Source organism: Perognathus longimembris, unplaced genomic scaffold (assembly GCF_023159225.1).
Source record: "Perognathus longimembris pacificus isolate PPM17 unplaced genomic scaffold, ASM2315922v1 HiC_scaffold_198, whole genome shotgun sequence".
Classification (NCBI taxonomy): domain Eukaryota; kingdom Metazoa; phylum Chordata; class Mammalia; order Rodentia; family Heteromyidae; genus Perognathus; species Perognathus longimembris.
This window is the reverse complement of record NW_025957035.1, coordinates 79,824-94,355: the sequence shown is the minus strand read 5'-3', so window position 1 is coordinate 94,355 and position 14,532 is coordinate 79,824. Positions and strand designations below refer to the sequence as shown.

General features: G+C 41.7%; 1 protein-coding gene across 1 annotated transcript; it reads right to left on the bottom strand.

Annotated features, from left to right (window-relative positions):
* Positions 1-4,615: 4,615 nt before the first annotated feature.
* Positions 4,616-7,957, bottom strand: LOC125344650 (testis-specific Y-encoded protein 3-like). Its single transcript, XM_048337079.1, has 5 exons — positions 7,835-7,957; positions 7,601-7,712; positions 7,366-7,511; positions 7,175-7,243; positions 4,616-4,666 (listed from the first exon to the last, which is right to left on the bottom strand). The coding sequence occupies exons 1-5, from the start codon at positions 7,955-7,957 to the stop codon at positions 4,616-4,618; spliced, it is 501 nt and encodes a 166-aa protein (XP_048193036.1).
* Positions 7,958-14,532: the final 6,575 nt, after the last annotated feature.

Below are 14,532 nucleotides of genomic sequence, written 5' to 3'. Positions count from 1 at the left end.
TGGACATGAGCAGGAATGTGCTCTGGAGCCATTCCCCTGTCAACTTCCTCTGTTGTGAGTGTGTGTTGAGCTTTATTGCTGTTGTTTCAGTTATTTTGCCAGGCAGTCTTACACTGGTGAGCTGGTAGATCATAACTGGGATGAAAAACACAGCAAGAGGTAGGCCTGCCCCCCTGCAGATCTGCAGCTTAGGTGGATGTAGGAGTTTCTAAAAGATAAAAATAAAATAAAAAGCAGAGAGAAGCTCCTAGTGAGCCGAAAACGCACCTCTGCAAACAGACTGGGAGAAAGCACGGTTCCCAGACAGACTGACTAGCAACACCCCGTTACAGAGAACAACCAACTCCTACCTGAAAACCACAGCAAGTACCTAAACTAGCTTGGATGGAGGGTGACAGCAGACCCACCACCTGCAAAATATAAGACACTTATGCAAACTTATGAGAAATATAGAAGATGTATGAAACTAAAGGGTTTGCTGATATAAACAGAGTTGTGTCATCAGCCTCTCTGTGTCTCCTTCATCATCAATCCCCTTGCCACTTGGAATCCTTGCTTAAGCTGTGGCTGACGCCCGGCAACTGTTGCCCGAACAAGGACCAGAGGAAATCATCGCAAGGACTTCTCGCACAGAGAAGCAAGCAGGTAAAGGGACCAAGAAGTGTAGTAGCGGTGGTGGGGGTGGGGGGGCTGAAGTGAAGGAAATAGAAAGAGAAAAAGAATAAGTAAAAGGAAAAAGGAAGGAGATGTAAAATGAGTGCGAAACACGAGTGTTTCTGAGGGCACATAGGACCATCCTGAGGAAAAAGAGCTGTAAGATTAGTTCAAAGGGGCTAGAGGAAGTTGTACAGAATCTCTGCCCCTGGTTCCTGGAGGAAGGAACAGTGGACTTGGGGTATGGCAAAAGTTTACCCGAGAATTAAAAAGAAACATAAAAATTAGAGGAAAACATTGACATTTTCTGTTTGGAAAATGATTAGAAAGAGTCTGGATACTGATCACCAGATTGAAATTGTTTCTATAAAATTATTGTGTGAGAAGAACAATAAGCAAATCTGTGTATCAATTGCAGTGGAACAGGGCTGTCCATCAGAGTGTGAGAGTGTTAGAAGTATAACAAATTCAGTGTTAGTCTTTTGACACTCTGTGTAACAAAGACAAAGACCCTCCAGGGCACCGAGCCATGCCCAGCCCTGTGATAAATGGGGAAGGTAAATGCCCACTGCTCCTAATTCAGACTCCTCCACCTATGTCTGCAGGTCAAAAGGCTATATTGACTGCAACGGAGAAAAGGGAGGGTATTTCCAACTTTTTCCTGTCTTAGAAAACGAAAGCAACCGGTAATATGGTATTTCACGTTTTAAGGAATTGAAAGAAATTATGAGTTCTACTATGATATATGGGGCAACTGCTCCTTTCACGTTATCCTTGATTGATAGTTTGGCTCACCAGATATTGTGCCCAGAGGATTGGAAGACAATTGCTCAGGCTTGCCTCAATGGGGGATATTATTTGTTATAGACTGCAGAATGGATGGAAAGGTCTGATGAGGTGGCAAAATACAATAACCGCAGCAACATATCTCTAGCCTATGACATGCTGGTGGTTGCAGGTAGATATTCTGATGTTCAACAACAAATTAATTGCCCAGAAATTGCTTATGGACAAATTAATGAATGTGCAACTAAAGCCTGGAGGAAGCTTCCTACTTCTGGGGCAAGGACAGATAAGTTATTTAAGATCAGACAGGGGCTAAATGATAGTTTGTCAAGCCTTTGCCTCATGGGACAGTAGGGTTGGTGTTGAGCAGGTCCAGCTGGACTATGAAAGGCATGGTTGTTTATCCAGGTGTTATTGCTAATGATTACATGGGAGAAATTAAAATTATGGCTGAACATCTGGTTTCTGTTTTGTGTTGTCTTCTTTGTTATGTGCTATTTGGTTTTAGTGCATTTATTGTCTTCTGCTTTCAGCTTCCCTGTGCTCTCTAAGTCAATTTCCATGTTTCTCTTTCTTTTCAACTGGCCTTCTTTGTTTTGCTTTACTCATTCTTCCTGTTGACCACTACTGGTGCCTGCCTTTGCCTACCAATTCATGTCTCTTCATCTCACCTTCATGATGAAGCATGAGAGCCCAATTTCCTATATGAATTTGTACTTCCATACATTTATAACTCAAAGTACTCTACTAGTAGGAAGTGGTAGAAACTAGAAGTTTAGGCCTAACGGAAAGAATTTTGTGACTGGAGATATGCCCACGAGGAGATTTTATGTTCTTGACTAGCCACATAGAAACACACATTTATCTCCTCTCTCTCTCTTTCTCTCTCTCTCTTTCTGTGTATATATCTCCTAATATTTTGTCCTTGAAGGCCACATGAATATCTTATCTTGACCAATGGCTTCTCCATTATCCCTTTAGGATGTTCTTTTTCACCACAGACCTATAAACAGCGAGGACAATGAACCATGGCCTGGTCTATGCATCCCACTCTTCAACAACATGACTGAAGTCAGCAGCAGGACAATAATTGGTTCCTCTTGACCAGACAAGGAGTTTTCATTCATCATATAACCTTTCTCAGTTGGTTTTGCAGACAAATATTAAGTTATTGCATTCATGTTTGGTATTCTGAAAAGATTGAGGGGGATTATTCCAGTTATTCCAGATATGAATTCAGATAATCTGTAGACACTTACAACCTTGAAACATTGTTTCTCTCTCATGATGAAATTTCTTTGTCTTGTCTAGTGAGAATGAGGCAATAGCAGTGGCAGGCCCATGTGCAACATTTGATGAGTGTTTGGCTAACATTCTTCACTACTGTAGTTGCAAGGAATCACTCGGTTGTTACACTCATTCATACACACAAACATGCATAGTCATACACGAATCAAGAACACTGGTAATACCAGAGAGGTTTACACACCTCCATGAAAATGTGTCCTTCTGGTTGACTCTACACACTATACTGTGCTTTGACATAGAAAAATATTCTGACAGCAAAGTCAAAGACACATACAAATATCCAAAAAATCTGCAAACCAACATTTGGTACCTGAGCTCAGAATACGTCCCATATGCTGCAGACATGGAAGCGTATTACCAAAGCACATAAATGGCACAAAAATCTTCACCATAACTTTCCATACACATCCACACTCAGAGAATAGTTAAGATTTACATAAAGTCATGTGGGAATATTAACTCTAGTATGGGAATCTGAAATCGCTAAGATAAATGAGAGCACAATACAAGAGAAAAGACTCTGCTGCTAATTGCTATTGTTGCATTGAGGTGTACCATCAGCAAAATTGGGATAGAACGTGCGGTTATTTTAAGAGCATACATGCATGGGAATATGCTTGGTTCTACAGGTTTTTGTGATGTTTGTGATGGACATTCAGTTTATGTAGATGATCTGAAATTTCACAAGGGCACTAAGGTTAAAACCAAACAGCAAAAGTATTTATAAATTGGAATATCTCTGGGAAAATGTGTAGAAATCACTTAACAGAAAGAGAATAAGGAGTGAAAGTATACAGGAAACTATCCATGTTTGAGTAATCTATACTAGGAACAAATTTAAATCACATGCTAATCCCATGATCCAAAAAGCAAGAAAGCCAGTGAAGGAGGGCAGGGACTCCCCTTAGGTCCAGGAATTTTTGTAAGTTATGAAACAAATGCCAGAGGCCTTTATACTGTGTCATGGGTGGTGTTAATTTCCTGTGACCATATTCAGCAGCCACAGGTGTTGTAGGCAGAAAGGCAGGAGCCATTGACCACACAGAAAAACAACTGAAGCCGAATTTAAAGGATCTGTTGGAGCCCATGAACAGGACACACAGCAGAAAGAATGACAAAAAGACCATACCAATGAGCAGCCTTAGGAGACCAAGCTGGAACAATCCAGGTGTTATGTATGAAAATCCTTGAACGGAACTCAGCGAGTGAATGCCCAGCTTACGAGTGCCTAAGGATGTCTACTGATAAGGCTGGCATCCAAGTCCCCATTGCACCTGAAGCACACGGAGGCCACCATGTTGGGAATTACTGGTGTGTGGGCCCTGGATAGAACAAAATGTATACTTCAGGATGCAGGAGACAAGGAAGATGAGGTGTCTCCAAAGATCGCAAGATGAGATCAGGCCATTATAAGAAAAACATGGAAACAAAAACTTGTGTGGGTCTTACTGGCCCCTACCATATGCAGTAAGTGCAGTGATGAAGGTTCTGTTAGCAAAGCAGATAAGGAAGAGCCACAACAAACCCTCATTAAGAGCATATATTGGATGCACATGTGTCCTATGGGGCGAATTGCAAGGACAAATAGTACGCTTAGCCAGAAGACCTAACGAATTCACACCAGTTCATCAAAGCAAGGTGGTCAAGTCTGGGGGTCACATTGCCCACTGCTAGTGTCAACTGCAATACATGAGTTCCTAAGTATGTTGGCTATAATAAACATTTAAAAATGTGTGACCAGGTTATGTCTCTGTGGCACAGTGTGACCCTAGGCTAATTTCACAGTATCCTTGTATTACCCACAGGGATAAATATGTCCAGCCATGATGTAGGAGCAGAACACACTTTGCGCCCCTGTGCAGAGCCATCACAGGAAGTCCTGGTAAGCATCTGGAGTCATAGGGGATTCATTTTCTTCCTAAGGCCAACAGAGAGTATATTAGAGATGTCTCTGTATCTGAATAAGAGCCAAAGCCGAAGAGCACTAGAGTGGGAAGGGTACAGTTCCCAATTATCCCGCGATACTCCTGACATACTATCCTTCCTCTGAAGAGTATTTGCAGACTCTCTTATAGCATCTGTGAGTAGGGAAATCTCCTTGGCCATCCTCACTGGCTCGCAAAACCTCAGGGAATGAGTGAATTTTGTACAGGGTCACATCTAGAGGTTAATGCTGCATCCAAGCATGCAGGTTTTCTCAGAATAACTAGGAAAATTTTCTTTTGCTACCTTGCCAGCCTGGAAAGCAGAATATTAGGTCCATCACTCCAGGACAATGATTCTACATTTACCTTTTGCCACCGTTACAAACTTCCAGAGATTAGTGATGCCTAGAGAATCAGCTCTTTGTCATGGACAACAAGTGTTTCCCCAGCCACAAAGTGTGCTTTGAAAGGTCATTTGGTTTGGTAGGGAATGTGATCCTACTATCACTACTTCCTTCACCTTGTAGTTTGTTTCTGGTATTATTCTACAGTTTCTTCTGGGAGTCTGAGAATGTAGACACCATGTACCTATAGCATTTTATACCATCGATACAATCTTCACAAGTTCTCTTGGAAGCACTCATGGAGACTGAAATTCTGATCTCGGGTCTCTCTGTGAATCATCACTAATGAGGTTGGTGTTCATACCTTAACAGTTGGGGTACCGGATCTAAAGCATCCCCTGATCTGAACACCCATCTGAGATCACCAGGGTGCCACAGCACTACTAAAGTAGGGAAGAAAACAGAAAAAGGAATGAAACAGTGAGGTGGGGAAGAAGCCAGAGGTGGAACATGACCAGCCTGTTGATCTCAGAAACAGGAGGTATCAGGCCATATGACAGAAAGAATAGATATGAGCACAGGGACACTGTAATGTAACATGTTTGGCATGAGGAAGCATGGCCAGCGTGAGTAAGGAGACTGGTATTGGGAAAGAGACAAACACAAACCTTTATAGCCTTACTCTTTATTGCCATTACACCCATACTGCCTGTTCCCCTATCCACTCTTGCCTGTCTCACCTAGGTCATTCTTACTCCTCACAGGTATACAAGGCATTGTTTGCAGTTCTTACTTATTTCTGAAATGATAATACAAATCTTCATTGAAGATCTGAATAACTCCAGAAGCTGTTGATGCCATGAAGGAAACAGGGACAGTGCTCTATGTAGCCCTGAAATGTTTCAGGACGTACATGTGTATTTCAGACAGTAGAGAGAATGGAGAGTGGGGAAGGAGGCTAAGCTTCTGGACCATACTATCCAACTATGGGAGAACCTCTACAGATAACATTGAGGTGGAGCAATTGGCATAACTTCACATAAGCAATGTTGATTTTAGGTTCAAGTGCAATAGGCAGAATTCGGGGCCTAGCCTGAAATGTCTCTCCAATGTCAACAACCTCCACCCTCCTTAACTACTGTCACCAACCTTGCCAATTCTTTCCTAAAAGGGGAAAAAAGTGTGTTCTAATGCTGAGCTTCAGCTGGAGATATGTCTCCCTCCTCTCATTAAACTGTAGAGGCAGACTCTCCAACTGACTTTTAGAAACAATCATTGCAAACTCACAATCAGAACCGAGTTGTTTATTTTCCCACTCAAATCCTACATATATTTGCACAGAGTCAGACACATATGACCTTGTGGATTTGTCCCGAATTATCAATTCACATTTTATCACCTGTCTGGCCCTCTGCATCCTGTCTTAGTACCTGAAGTGAGTTCCAGGGTTTTTCTGTGTTGACCTAGCTTGTCTCCTAATTCTGAAGTAGTGCTTGTGATGAACACATGTCCCAATGAATTTAGGTAAGTTGGATGCTCCATCATCTTCCAGTCAAAGTCCAGAATTACCCTAAGGAACACGAAAAATACATACTGATTACAAGTATATAATATAAAGTTGTTTTGATACTTCTGGATGCTGGCTAAGACACAATAACTCCCTTCTAACTCTAGATCTTCTGATCTCAAGTCTCCAGTCCATGAGGTAAAGTCCATTCTCTATCACCCCTTCCCCACTATCATGTCGAGGATTACACAAGAAATCTCACAAGTCATGATTTACCACAAGCAAAATTATTCAGACAATGGTGGAAATAAATTTGGGAGAGCCAAAACTTAGGAGATGGGAAGAGGGTATGAAATGGGTTTACTTCTCTTGGAACTCTGAGAAGGACAGGGTATTAAAGATTCAGCTTGGCATCTACCTGAGTGTCTCTGTACGTTACCCATGCTTCAGCAGAATTAGTTCAGCCTTAACCAGTTTTGCACAGCTGTCCTTCCAATTTGTTGTCTCTTCCAGAGGCCCTGGAGGAACTGCGTTTGGCCATCCTCTTTTAGTCACAAGCCTCAAATGTACAGGTGTGAAGTTAGCATTTAGGTACCTGACAAGATGGACAGCATGTACTAGCTACGCACCTATATATCCTTCTTCTTTACCCCCTCTTCATGTGCTTTCATCATCTTGTAGTAGTGCAATGGATTGAGCCACAGGTCTTTTCTGATGATCTGGTAAAGTAAGTAGGTAAGGTAAGTAGCTAAGGCAATTAGCTCAAGGTTCACACTCAGCACTCAGCAAGCCAGTGAACCAACCAACGTCACAGATGGCTTGCTTTGGCCTTTTGTAGTACCTCAGTGATCCTGTTTGAGCCTGCAAAATTGTGGTCTGTAAACCAGTTGAAGAAGTTTGGGCTCTTGTTGTGGTTTCTGTGACTGTCAGCTTCAATTTTATAATCCTCACGCCACTGAATGGGAGTGGAATGGCACAACCTATATCCTGCAAGAAGACATGATAAGAGAATCCAAGTCCTGTTGGCCATTATCAATTCACAAACTCCAAAAAACACACTGTGAGCAAATTCTTACCAGTGATATCCACGACGAATTCCTTAACAACCACTGCATTCTGGAAGTGTGGGTTATTTCTAAAGTAAAAGGTGATTTTGCAGGAACTCTTGGGATGCCTGAGTTCTTGTACCTACCAGAAGAAAAGGTAGAAAGCTAAAAGCCCTTTACAGGTAACCGGCAAGTTCCTGTTTGGAAGTGAGTTCTGTTCGTGACACTGTATAGCCCACCAAGATAAATGCCTTGGGTACTCACTTCCAAATTGATCATGTAGCTAAGCATGTCTTCATCTTGGTCACTGATCATTGCTGACAGCTGGGATGGTTCACAAACTGCCTGGGTCAAGGAGCCTTCAGATGCTGTGGATGTGCTAGGCATAACCACTTGCATTGAAAGTAGCAAGTGATGTGTGAGGCTAGTGTCTTCCTAGGTACTCCAATCTCCATCTTATTCTAGGCCAAGGAATATCCTAAATAATAAGGTAAGCTTAGGATTTGCAAATTGAAGACGACCTGAACTGAGCTCTGTTGTATTCTGTTCTCTGAGTGATGGGGGCCAGATTTTACCATCTCTTTGTCTAAATGTCTTCTTTCCCACCACTTACTGACCGTGGCGTAACTCACACCCCTTTCCCATAGCACCATTACAAAACTCTTCTCCAATTAGCAGCCTATGTGGCAACTTCCTTGTGCTTCTCATTGTTTCTCTGACTCATTGTCCCTACAACTCCTGCCTATACCAATCTCTAGCCTAGATTATCCGTAGTCCTCTTCTCTAGGGACCCTAGCAGTGTGATGTTCCAGATCCTGTGCATGCAAATGCCTCATAAAAGGTCCACTACTCGAAAACACAGGCTGCAAGGCAGTAACAAGTAAGATGCCTAAGGATACAGTTTGGGCCCAGAAGCCAGGGATGCCTCGGATGTTGCTGCTTCTGGAATCCAGGAGAGTCTTTTGCCTCTTGCTCAGATTCTGTTTTAGGCGTTCATGAGCCTTGGTGGCTTGGTTATTCACTGGTCCCAGATCTAACTGAAGAGCCTGCAATTCCTTCAGTGGTGGCTGTTGAGAAATAGGTTTACCGTTGGCTAACCATTGCTTCCTCCGTGCTTGTGATACAAATTGTCTGAAAGGTGCCTCTAAATCACCCCCACCAGCTTTTTTGTCTCCTACTCAGCCATTTTATTCTCCTGCTGCACCAGCCCCACAGCCTTGCTGTCCAACAGTGGCAGCACAGCGGACTCTCCAGTGTTCCATGTAGTCTCCACGTGGCCTGTACCTTTCACAGGGATCCTTAGCCTGGCCCAACTGGACCTCCATGAGCAGCAGGCAGGTTCTCAGAAGGCGTTAGCAACGCAGCAGTTTGCCGTGCATTGCCTTCCCGGAGTCTGTTCTTTCCCATTCCCGAGGGCAACCTCTCCTCTACCCGTGGGACTTGCCCACTCTCCTTCCCTTCTGCCTATTCTGCCTCCTTTTCCAGTGCCCTTGCTTCTCCCTCCCTGTGTGCCATCCCGGGAAACCATCTCCCCTCCCTCTGAGCCATTGTTCTGCTTACCTCCCTCTCTTCCACCCCAGGAGCCTACTCCCCTTCTCTCTTAGCACATGCCCCCCACTCCCTGTCATCCTGGCATGGTCACTTCCCTCTTGGCCTGCTCTGCTCCCCTACCCTTACCCTGGGTGCCAAGGGCTTTCTCTTCTTGCCTGCCACGAGCTTTTGCCCCCCGTCCTCCTCTATCTCTGTAATCTTATCTGAATATATTGGAAACCGTGTATTCTGGTATTGGAACCAGGAAATTGAAAGGGAATTCCAAAATTGAGAGACACAGGCTATAAAAAGTCAAACAACTACAAAAGCAATACTTGCAAAACTGTTTGGTGTAAGTGAACTGAACGCCTTATGGGGGGCAAGGGTAAGGTGTTGGTGAAGGAGGGTATGAGGGACAAGGTATCAAACAGTACAAGAAATGTATCCAATGCCTAAGGTATGAAACTGTAACGTCTCTGCACATCACTTTGATAATTAAAATTTTAAAAAAAGAAAAGCGAGGGAAGAGATGAGTAGGGAAGGAATAAATGAGAATGTTGAAAGGGGAAAAAATAGAGTACTCAGTGAGTAGTATTTGAATTCAGTTAGTAAGTTTGAGGAGAAACACTGTTCTTCTGGGAACCATACCCCTAGCCCTTTACTTTTGTTAGTTTGGATCTTTCTGTACTTTTTCTGTTTTATTCTTTACTTGTTATTGTCATTATTCTTTTTATTACTAGGGATCCTCCTTATTATCTCCTGTGCAATTGGATCACATAGAGAAACACCTATTTTTCTTGAGATGGAACATTTTGTCATTCTGAGGTCTGCATCTCCATTGTTTTGATATCTAGTTTATGAGAAAATTATTACCACAACCATATATTAAATAGATATTAGTCACAATTCTGAGCAATTGCCCATGTCTTGATATTGAATTTCTTCAGTTTTAATCATTTATAATTTTCCACAAATTTTAAATGAAACTGTTTTACACTCTCTTTATGTCTCTTGCTTCCTTTCCCCTCTCTCCCCTCTACCTTCTTTTATTTTCTTGCCATTGCTGTTGCTTGAACTCAGTGTAAAATCACAGACAGGAAAAATCATTGATTCTTAAAAATAGGGCCAAAATTGGAGACAGATCATCTCTGTGAAGAGAATTTTATTTCAAGGCCAAGGGGGAAATTCCAAGAAGTACAATGTGACTTCATGTTTTAAATAAGGAATTTACACTCCCAACCATGGCAGTGAGTTCCCAATATTTTAACATGTGAACACAGCACTCCTGCTCAAGGCCCCTGCTCAAACCTATATTTCTCTTAAGGCTTTCTTTTGGGTTTTATAAAATAACTATCGTTCACGCTGACCAAGCTCCACACTGTATTTTGCATCTCTAGCTCAAGGCTAAGCTACGCTTCTGTAAATCCTCTTGTGTGGACAAACATCACTTGTTTCTCCTCTTTAATAATCCTGCTAAAAACAAAGCCAGCCCTGTGTTCTATTTTCTGGTTCATGGCATGTAGTTGTCATGGCTAATATAAACTTTCTTGTTGAGTTTGTGGTCATATTTACATGCATCAGGATAATGCACTCAGGGCTTAGATTCTTTCCCTGAGCATTTTTTCTCAAGGTGACCACTCTACCAATTTGAGCTATACCTCTCTGTCTGGATTTTTGGTAGCAAATTGGTGCTGAGAGTCTCAGAGGTTTTTCTGTCAAGACTGGCCTAGATGCTAAGGTCGTATCATTCTGAGTTACCAATATGATCCTCTTGAGTTACTAGGATTACTGGCATGAGCTACCTGTCTAATTTCTCTAAAACATTTCAGTCTAGAGCATGATTTGTTGGTGTCAGTTCTGTTTATTGCCTTCTGTGGAAAAAAGTGATTAATGGATGTGATGCAAAAGCAATTTTAGCATCAGATTTTCTTCTTTGATACCCTATTCTTTATCACTTAGAGATCCTTAGTGTGCAATTTTACACTCAGTAACTATTTAGCATTTTTTTTTTTTTGGCCAGTCCTGGGGCTTGGACTCTGGGCCTGAGCACTGTCCCTGGCTTCTTTTTGCTCAAGGCTAGCACTCTGCCACTTGAGCCACAGCGCCACTTCTGGCCATTTTCTGTATATGTGGTGATGGGGAATCGAACCCGGGGCCTCATGTATATGAGGCAGGCACTCTTGCCACTAGGCCATATCCCCAGCCCCAAGCATTTTTATAAGGGATAAATCTTACTTGCAGGTCATCATAGAAAGAACCAGTAATTGTCAGGTGTAAAGCTGCATATCAGAAATTGCAACACCTTTATAATTAAGGCAGGAAGATTTAAAGTTCCACACCAACCTTCGCTACATTGAATGCTTCATTTTTAAAATGACAAAAATAGATTAACCTCAACCAGGAATGTTTGACTTACGATGTTGTTGACCCTGGGGTGAACAGCTGGTAAGGTGTAAGCAAAGGCTCTGCCACCATTGACTCCAACCCTCAGAGCTGCAAGTACTTGAAGAAGTTCTTCTTTCTGCTTCTGGGCCTGGGTGCTTATCTAGGGGAGTATAGTGGACAAATATTATTTGATATAGAATGAGGAAGGGTGCGAGCAGTCTGCACATTTTGGTGCAATGGGTCCTAGGACAAGAGTATGTAAGCATGTGACAGATATGGTAGGTGTGTATAGCTAAAGCTTTTGCTGGAATAAAGAGAATTGTGCCACCAGTCTTCTCTCTTTCATCATCAATGCTTGGAATCCTTGTTCATGCTACAGATGGCCCTGGTTGTTGGAGGAAAATTTGAAAAAAATGATTTTCTTGTTTTCTTGTTCTGCAGTTTTTGCATATTGCCTGTTCTTCTGTTTTTATGCCTGTGTATGATTACTATTATATGTTGTATGTACGATTATTATATGCTTATATGCCCATGCATGGTCATTATATGCCTGTGTATGATTGTTATAACTAAAGTATAACAATTATAATTTAACATTCAATGTGATAATCTTCATTCTACAAATTTTACCATTCCTTAATATTCTTCTTCCTAATAGTAACAACCTGAACTACATATTGATCAGTACGTGAATTGAAACTAAACAATAATGGATTAATTAAATGCCATGTATTATTAAAATATATAATATCATCCACATGTAAGTGCAATTGAATGGCACTGGAATAGAATATTTCATAATCTAATGACATATATACTCGAATTTCCATGGGTGTTTTAACAATTGATAGTATTAACTGAAAAACTATATTTCCTTGCACATTTTTGGTAACAATTGGCATCCATAGGAGACACTGAAATGTGCACATTTTTTTATTTCTTATTTGTATAACATGTTGAACTTAACAGCAAAATTTCTTACTTTTCTTTCTTATTTCCCCATGTTACAGACCTTTGAGTCTTTGTGTCTTTTCAGGTTGATCTGTTGGTAACTATCAGCAGATCTTCACTTGGGATTAGTTATGCTATTTAGTGTTATATATGTTGTATAGTATTTCCCTTCCTTCTCCTACACTTTTGTTCTTATCATTCTCAACTCTTGCAGGATGGCCACTGCTTAGCAGTCTGTTAAGAATATTGGGATGGTTTGTTCCTACTTTTTTAAGAATTATAGACTATTTCATAGTGTAAAATAGACAAAAGAATGAATAATTTTCAAGCCATTTGCTTTCGCTTTCTCTGAGGCCAGGGAGATCTATATGTGTACATGTGTGTATGCATATATGTATTTTGCTTGTCCTGGGTCTTAAACTCAGGGTCTGATAATTATCCCTGAGCATTCATGCTCAGGGTCCATTCATGCTTAGGGGTCCCTGGAATATAACCTGGGCTCCCTAAGATCCTGGCCCATTGCCCCAGAAAAGGCTATGAACTGTAGGTATTTCACCGACATTTCAATACCCGCCCGTTTATTCACTTCTTCCATAAAATATCACCCCTCCAACCACCTAGTTTAAGTTTTACTCTGTGAGTGTATTTCTAAGATTCCAGAAAATCTCCACCAAAGATTCCAGACACCCCTCATACCGTTCTAATTTTTTTCAATCACTCATTGTTGTATCCTGGTCACCCAGGACTCAAACTCATGTCCATCAACTCACTAGCACTCAGTCTGTCACTGTAGGAGTCTTCATTTTGCTGTAACCAGAGTCTGCTCTCCACCATTGGGATGGTAAAGGATAGCAATGAGCCACTGCAGGGCTGGGCGTTTAGAAGCTATGCATTCTACAGCACATGGTCATGTAGCACAGATGCAGGGGTTTAATGCAGTGGGTAGAGCAAGTCACAAATGGGTTAAGCAAGTCATTTACAGAAGCAGAATTTTGTGGTCATGGTGAACTAATTTCAACTTTTTTAAGCAATTGCTCCCATGTTTCCCTAATATCAACCCTGCAAGCATGAGTGGACTAAAACAATCCAGTACTGAATCATAAGTGGGCCAACCTGAGTCACCATGACATTTCTGTAACTACTACTATGGTTGTAGATACAGTGAGGAACAAGGAACTATGTATATTTCAAAGTGTCAAACTACAAGGAAGTATTCTCATGGGTGGGGGTGCAGCCAGCTAGCATGCAGTCACCAAAATGGAGTTATAGAAACATAAGAGTAAACACTTAAGACAGTGAAATTTACAAGCCCAGTTGTTTCTAGAAGCTCGGGGAGCTGCACTCTTCCTTGCTGCCTGCCATGAAATCCCTACCACCTCCCTTACACATCCATGTTAGGAGCAGACATGGTTCAAGAATGTGTTGCATGCCTTGGCTTTGTTAAGTCCCTACAACTGAGGAGGGATTGGTTCTAGCAGGTGGGCAGCTCAGCATTTTAAGGCCTGTGCCCTTCAGACTGTTTCTGAAGTCATTCTCAGAGCTGCCAAAGTGTCTCAGCCTGAATCAATGCATCTCTACTCCAAATGTCACATTAAAATGGTGGCCTCTGTATGGTAGGCAGGCCATGTCGATACCAGCTACAAACAGCAACCACGGGACCAGTAAGACAACTACCAAGAACATAACATGACCATGGTGTAATCCCAGGTCTGTCTCTCTAGGATATCTGGGTTTCTGTGTGTGCCAGTATTCCTTCCTAAAAAGCCTTTTCCATGTGTCAACCACAGCATCAACAACTTTGCACATAGGAATCTATATCAGAAATTCTTCTGATTCAAACCCATATGGTGAAATGACATGTCCCTTCCAGAGCATGCATTTTAACAGTGAGGCACAAAACACAACCTGAATATTATTAGTAGGTAATGATAATTTACACTGCCAATTTTCCAACCTGGCAGAAATATACAGAACACAATGTATCCACAGTAGAAGGAATGTTGTTTATTTACCCTTAATCATGTGAAACATAGGCTATGTTGATAGGCATTTCAATAATAAACTAAAAATACAGATTAAGAGTAAGTATTTAAAGT

Excerpts from the sequence above, each read along its gene's own strand:
- LOC125344650 (XM_048337079.1), bottom strand. The coding sequence starts at position 7,957 with ATGCCTAGCACATCCACAGCATCTGAAGGCTCCTTGACCCAGGCAGTT. Across the intron at positions 7,713-7,834 it reads GCTACATGATCAATTTGGAA|GTACAAGAACTCAGGCATCC; the intron begins GTGAGTACCCAA and ends TTCTTCTGGTAG. Across the intron at positions 7,512-7,600 it reads ATTCGTCGTGGATATCACTG|GATATAGGTTGTGCCATTCC; the intron begins GTAAGAATTTGC and ends GTCTTCTTGCAG.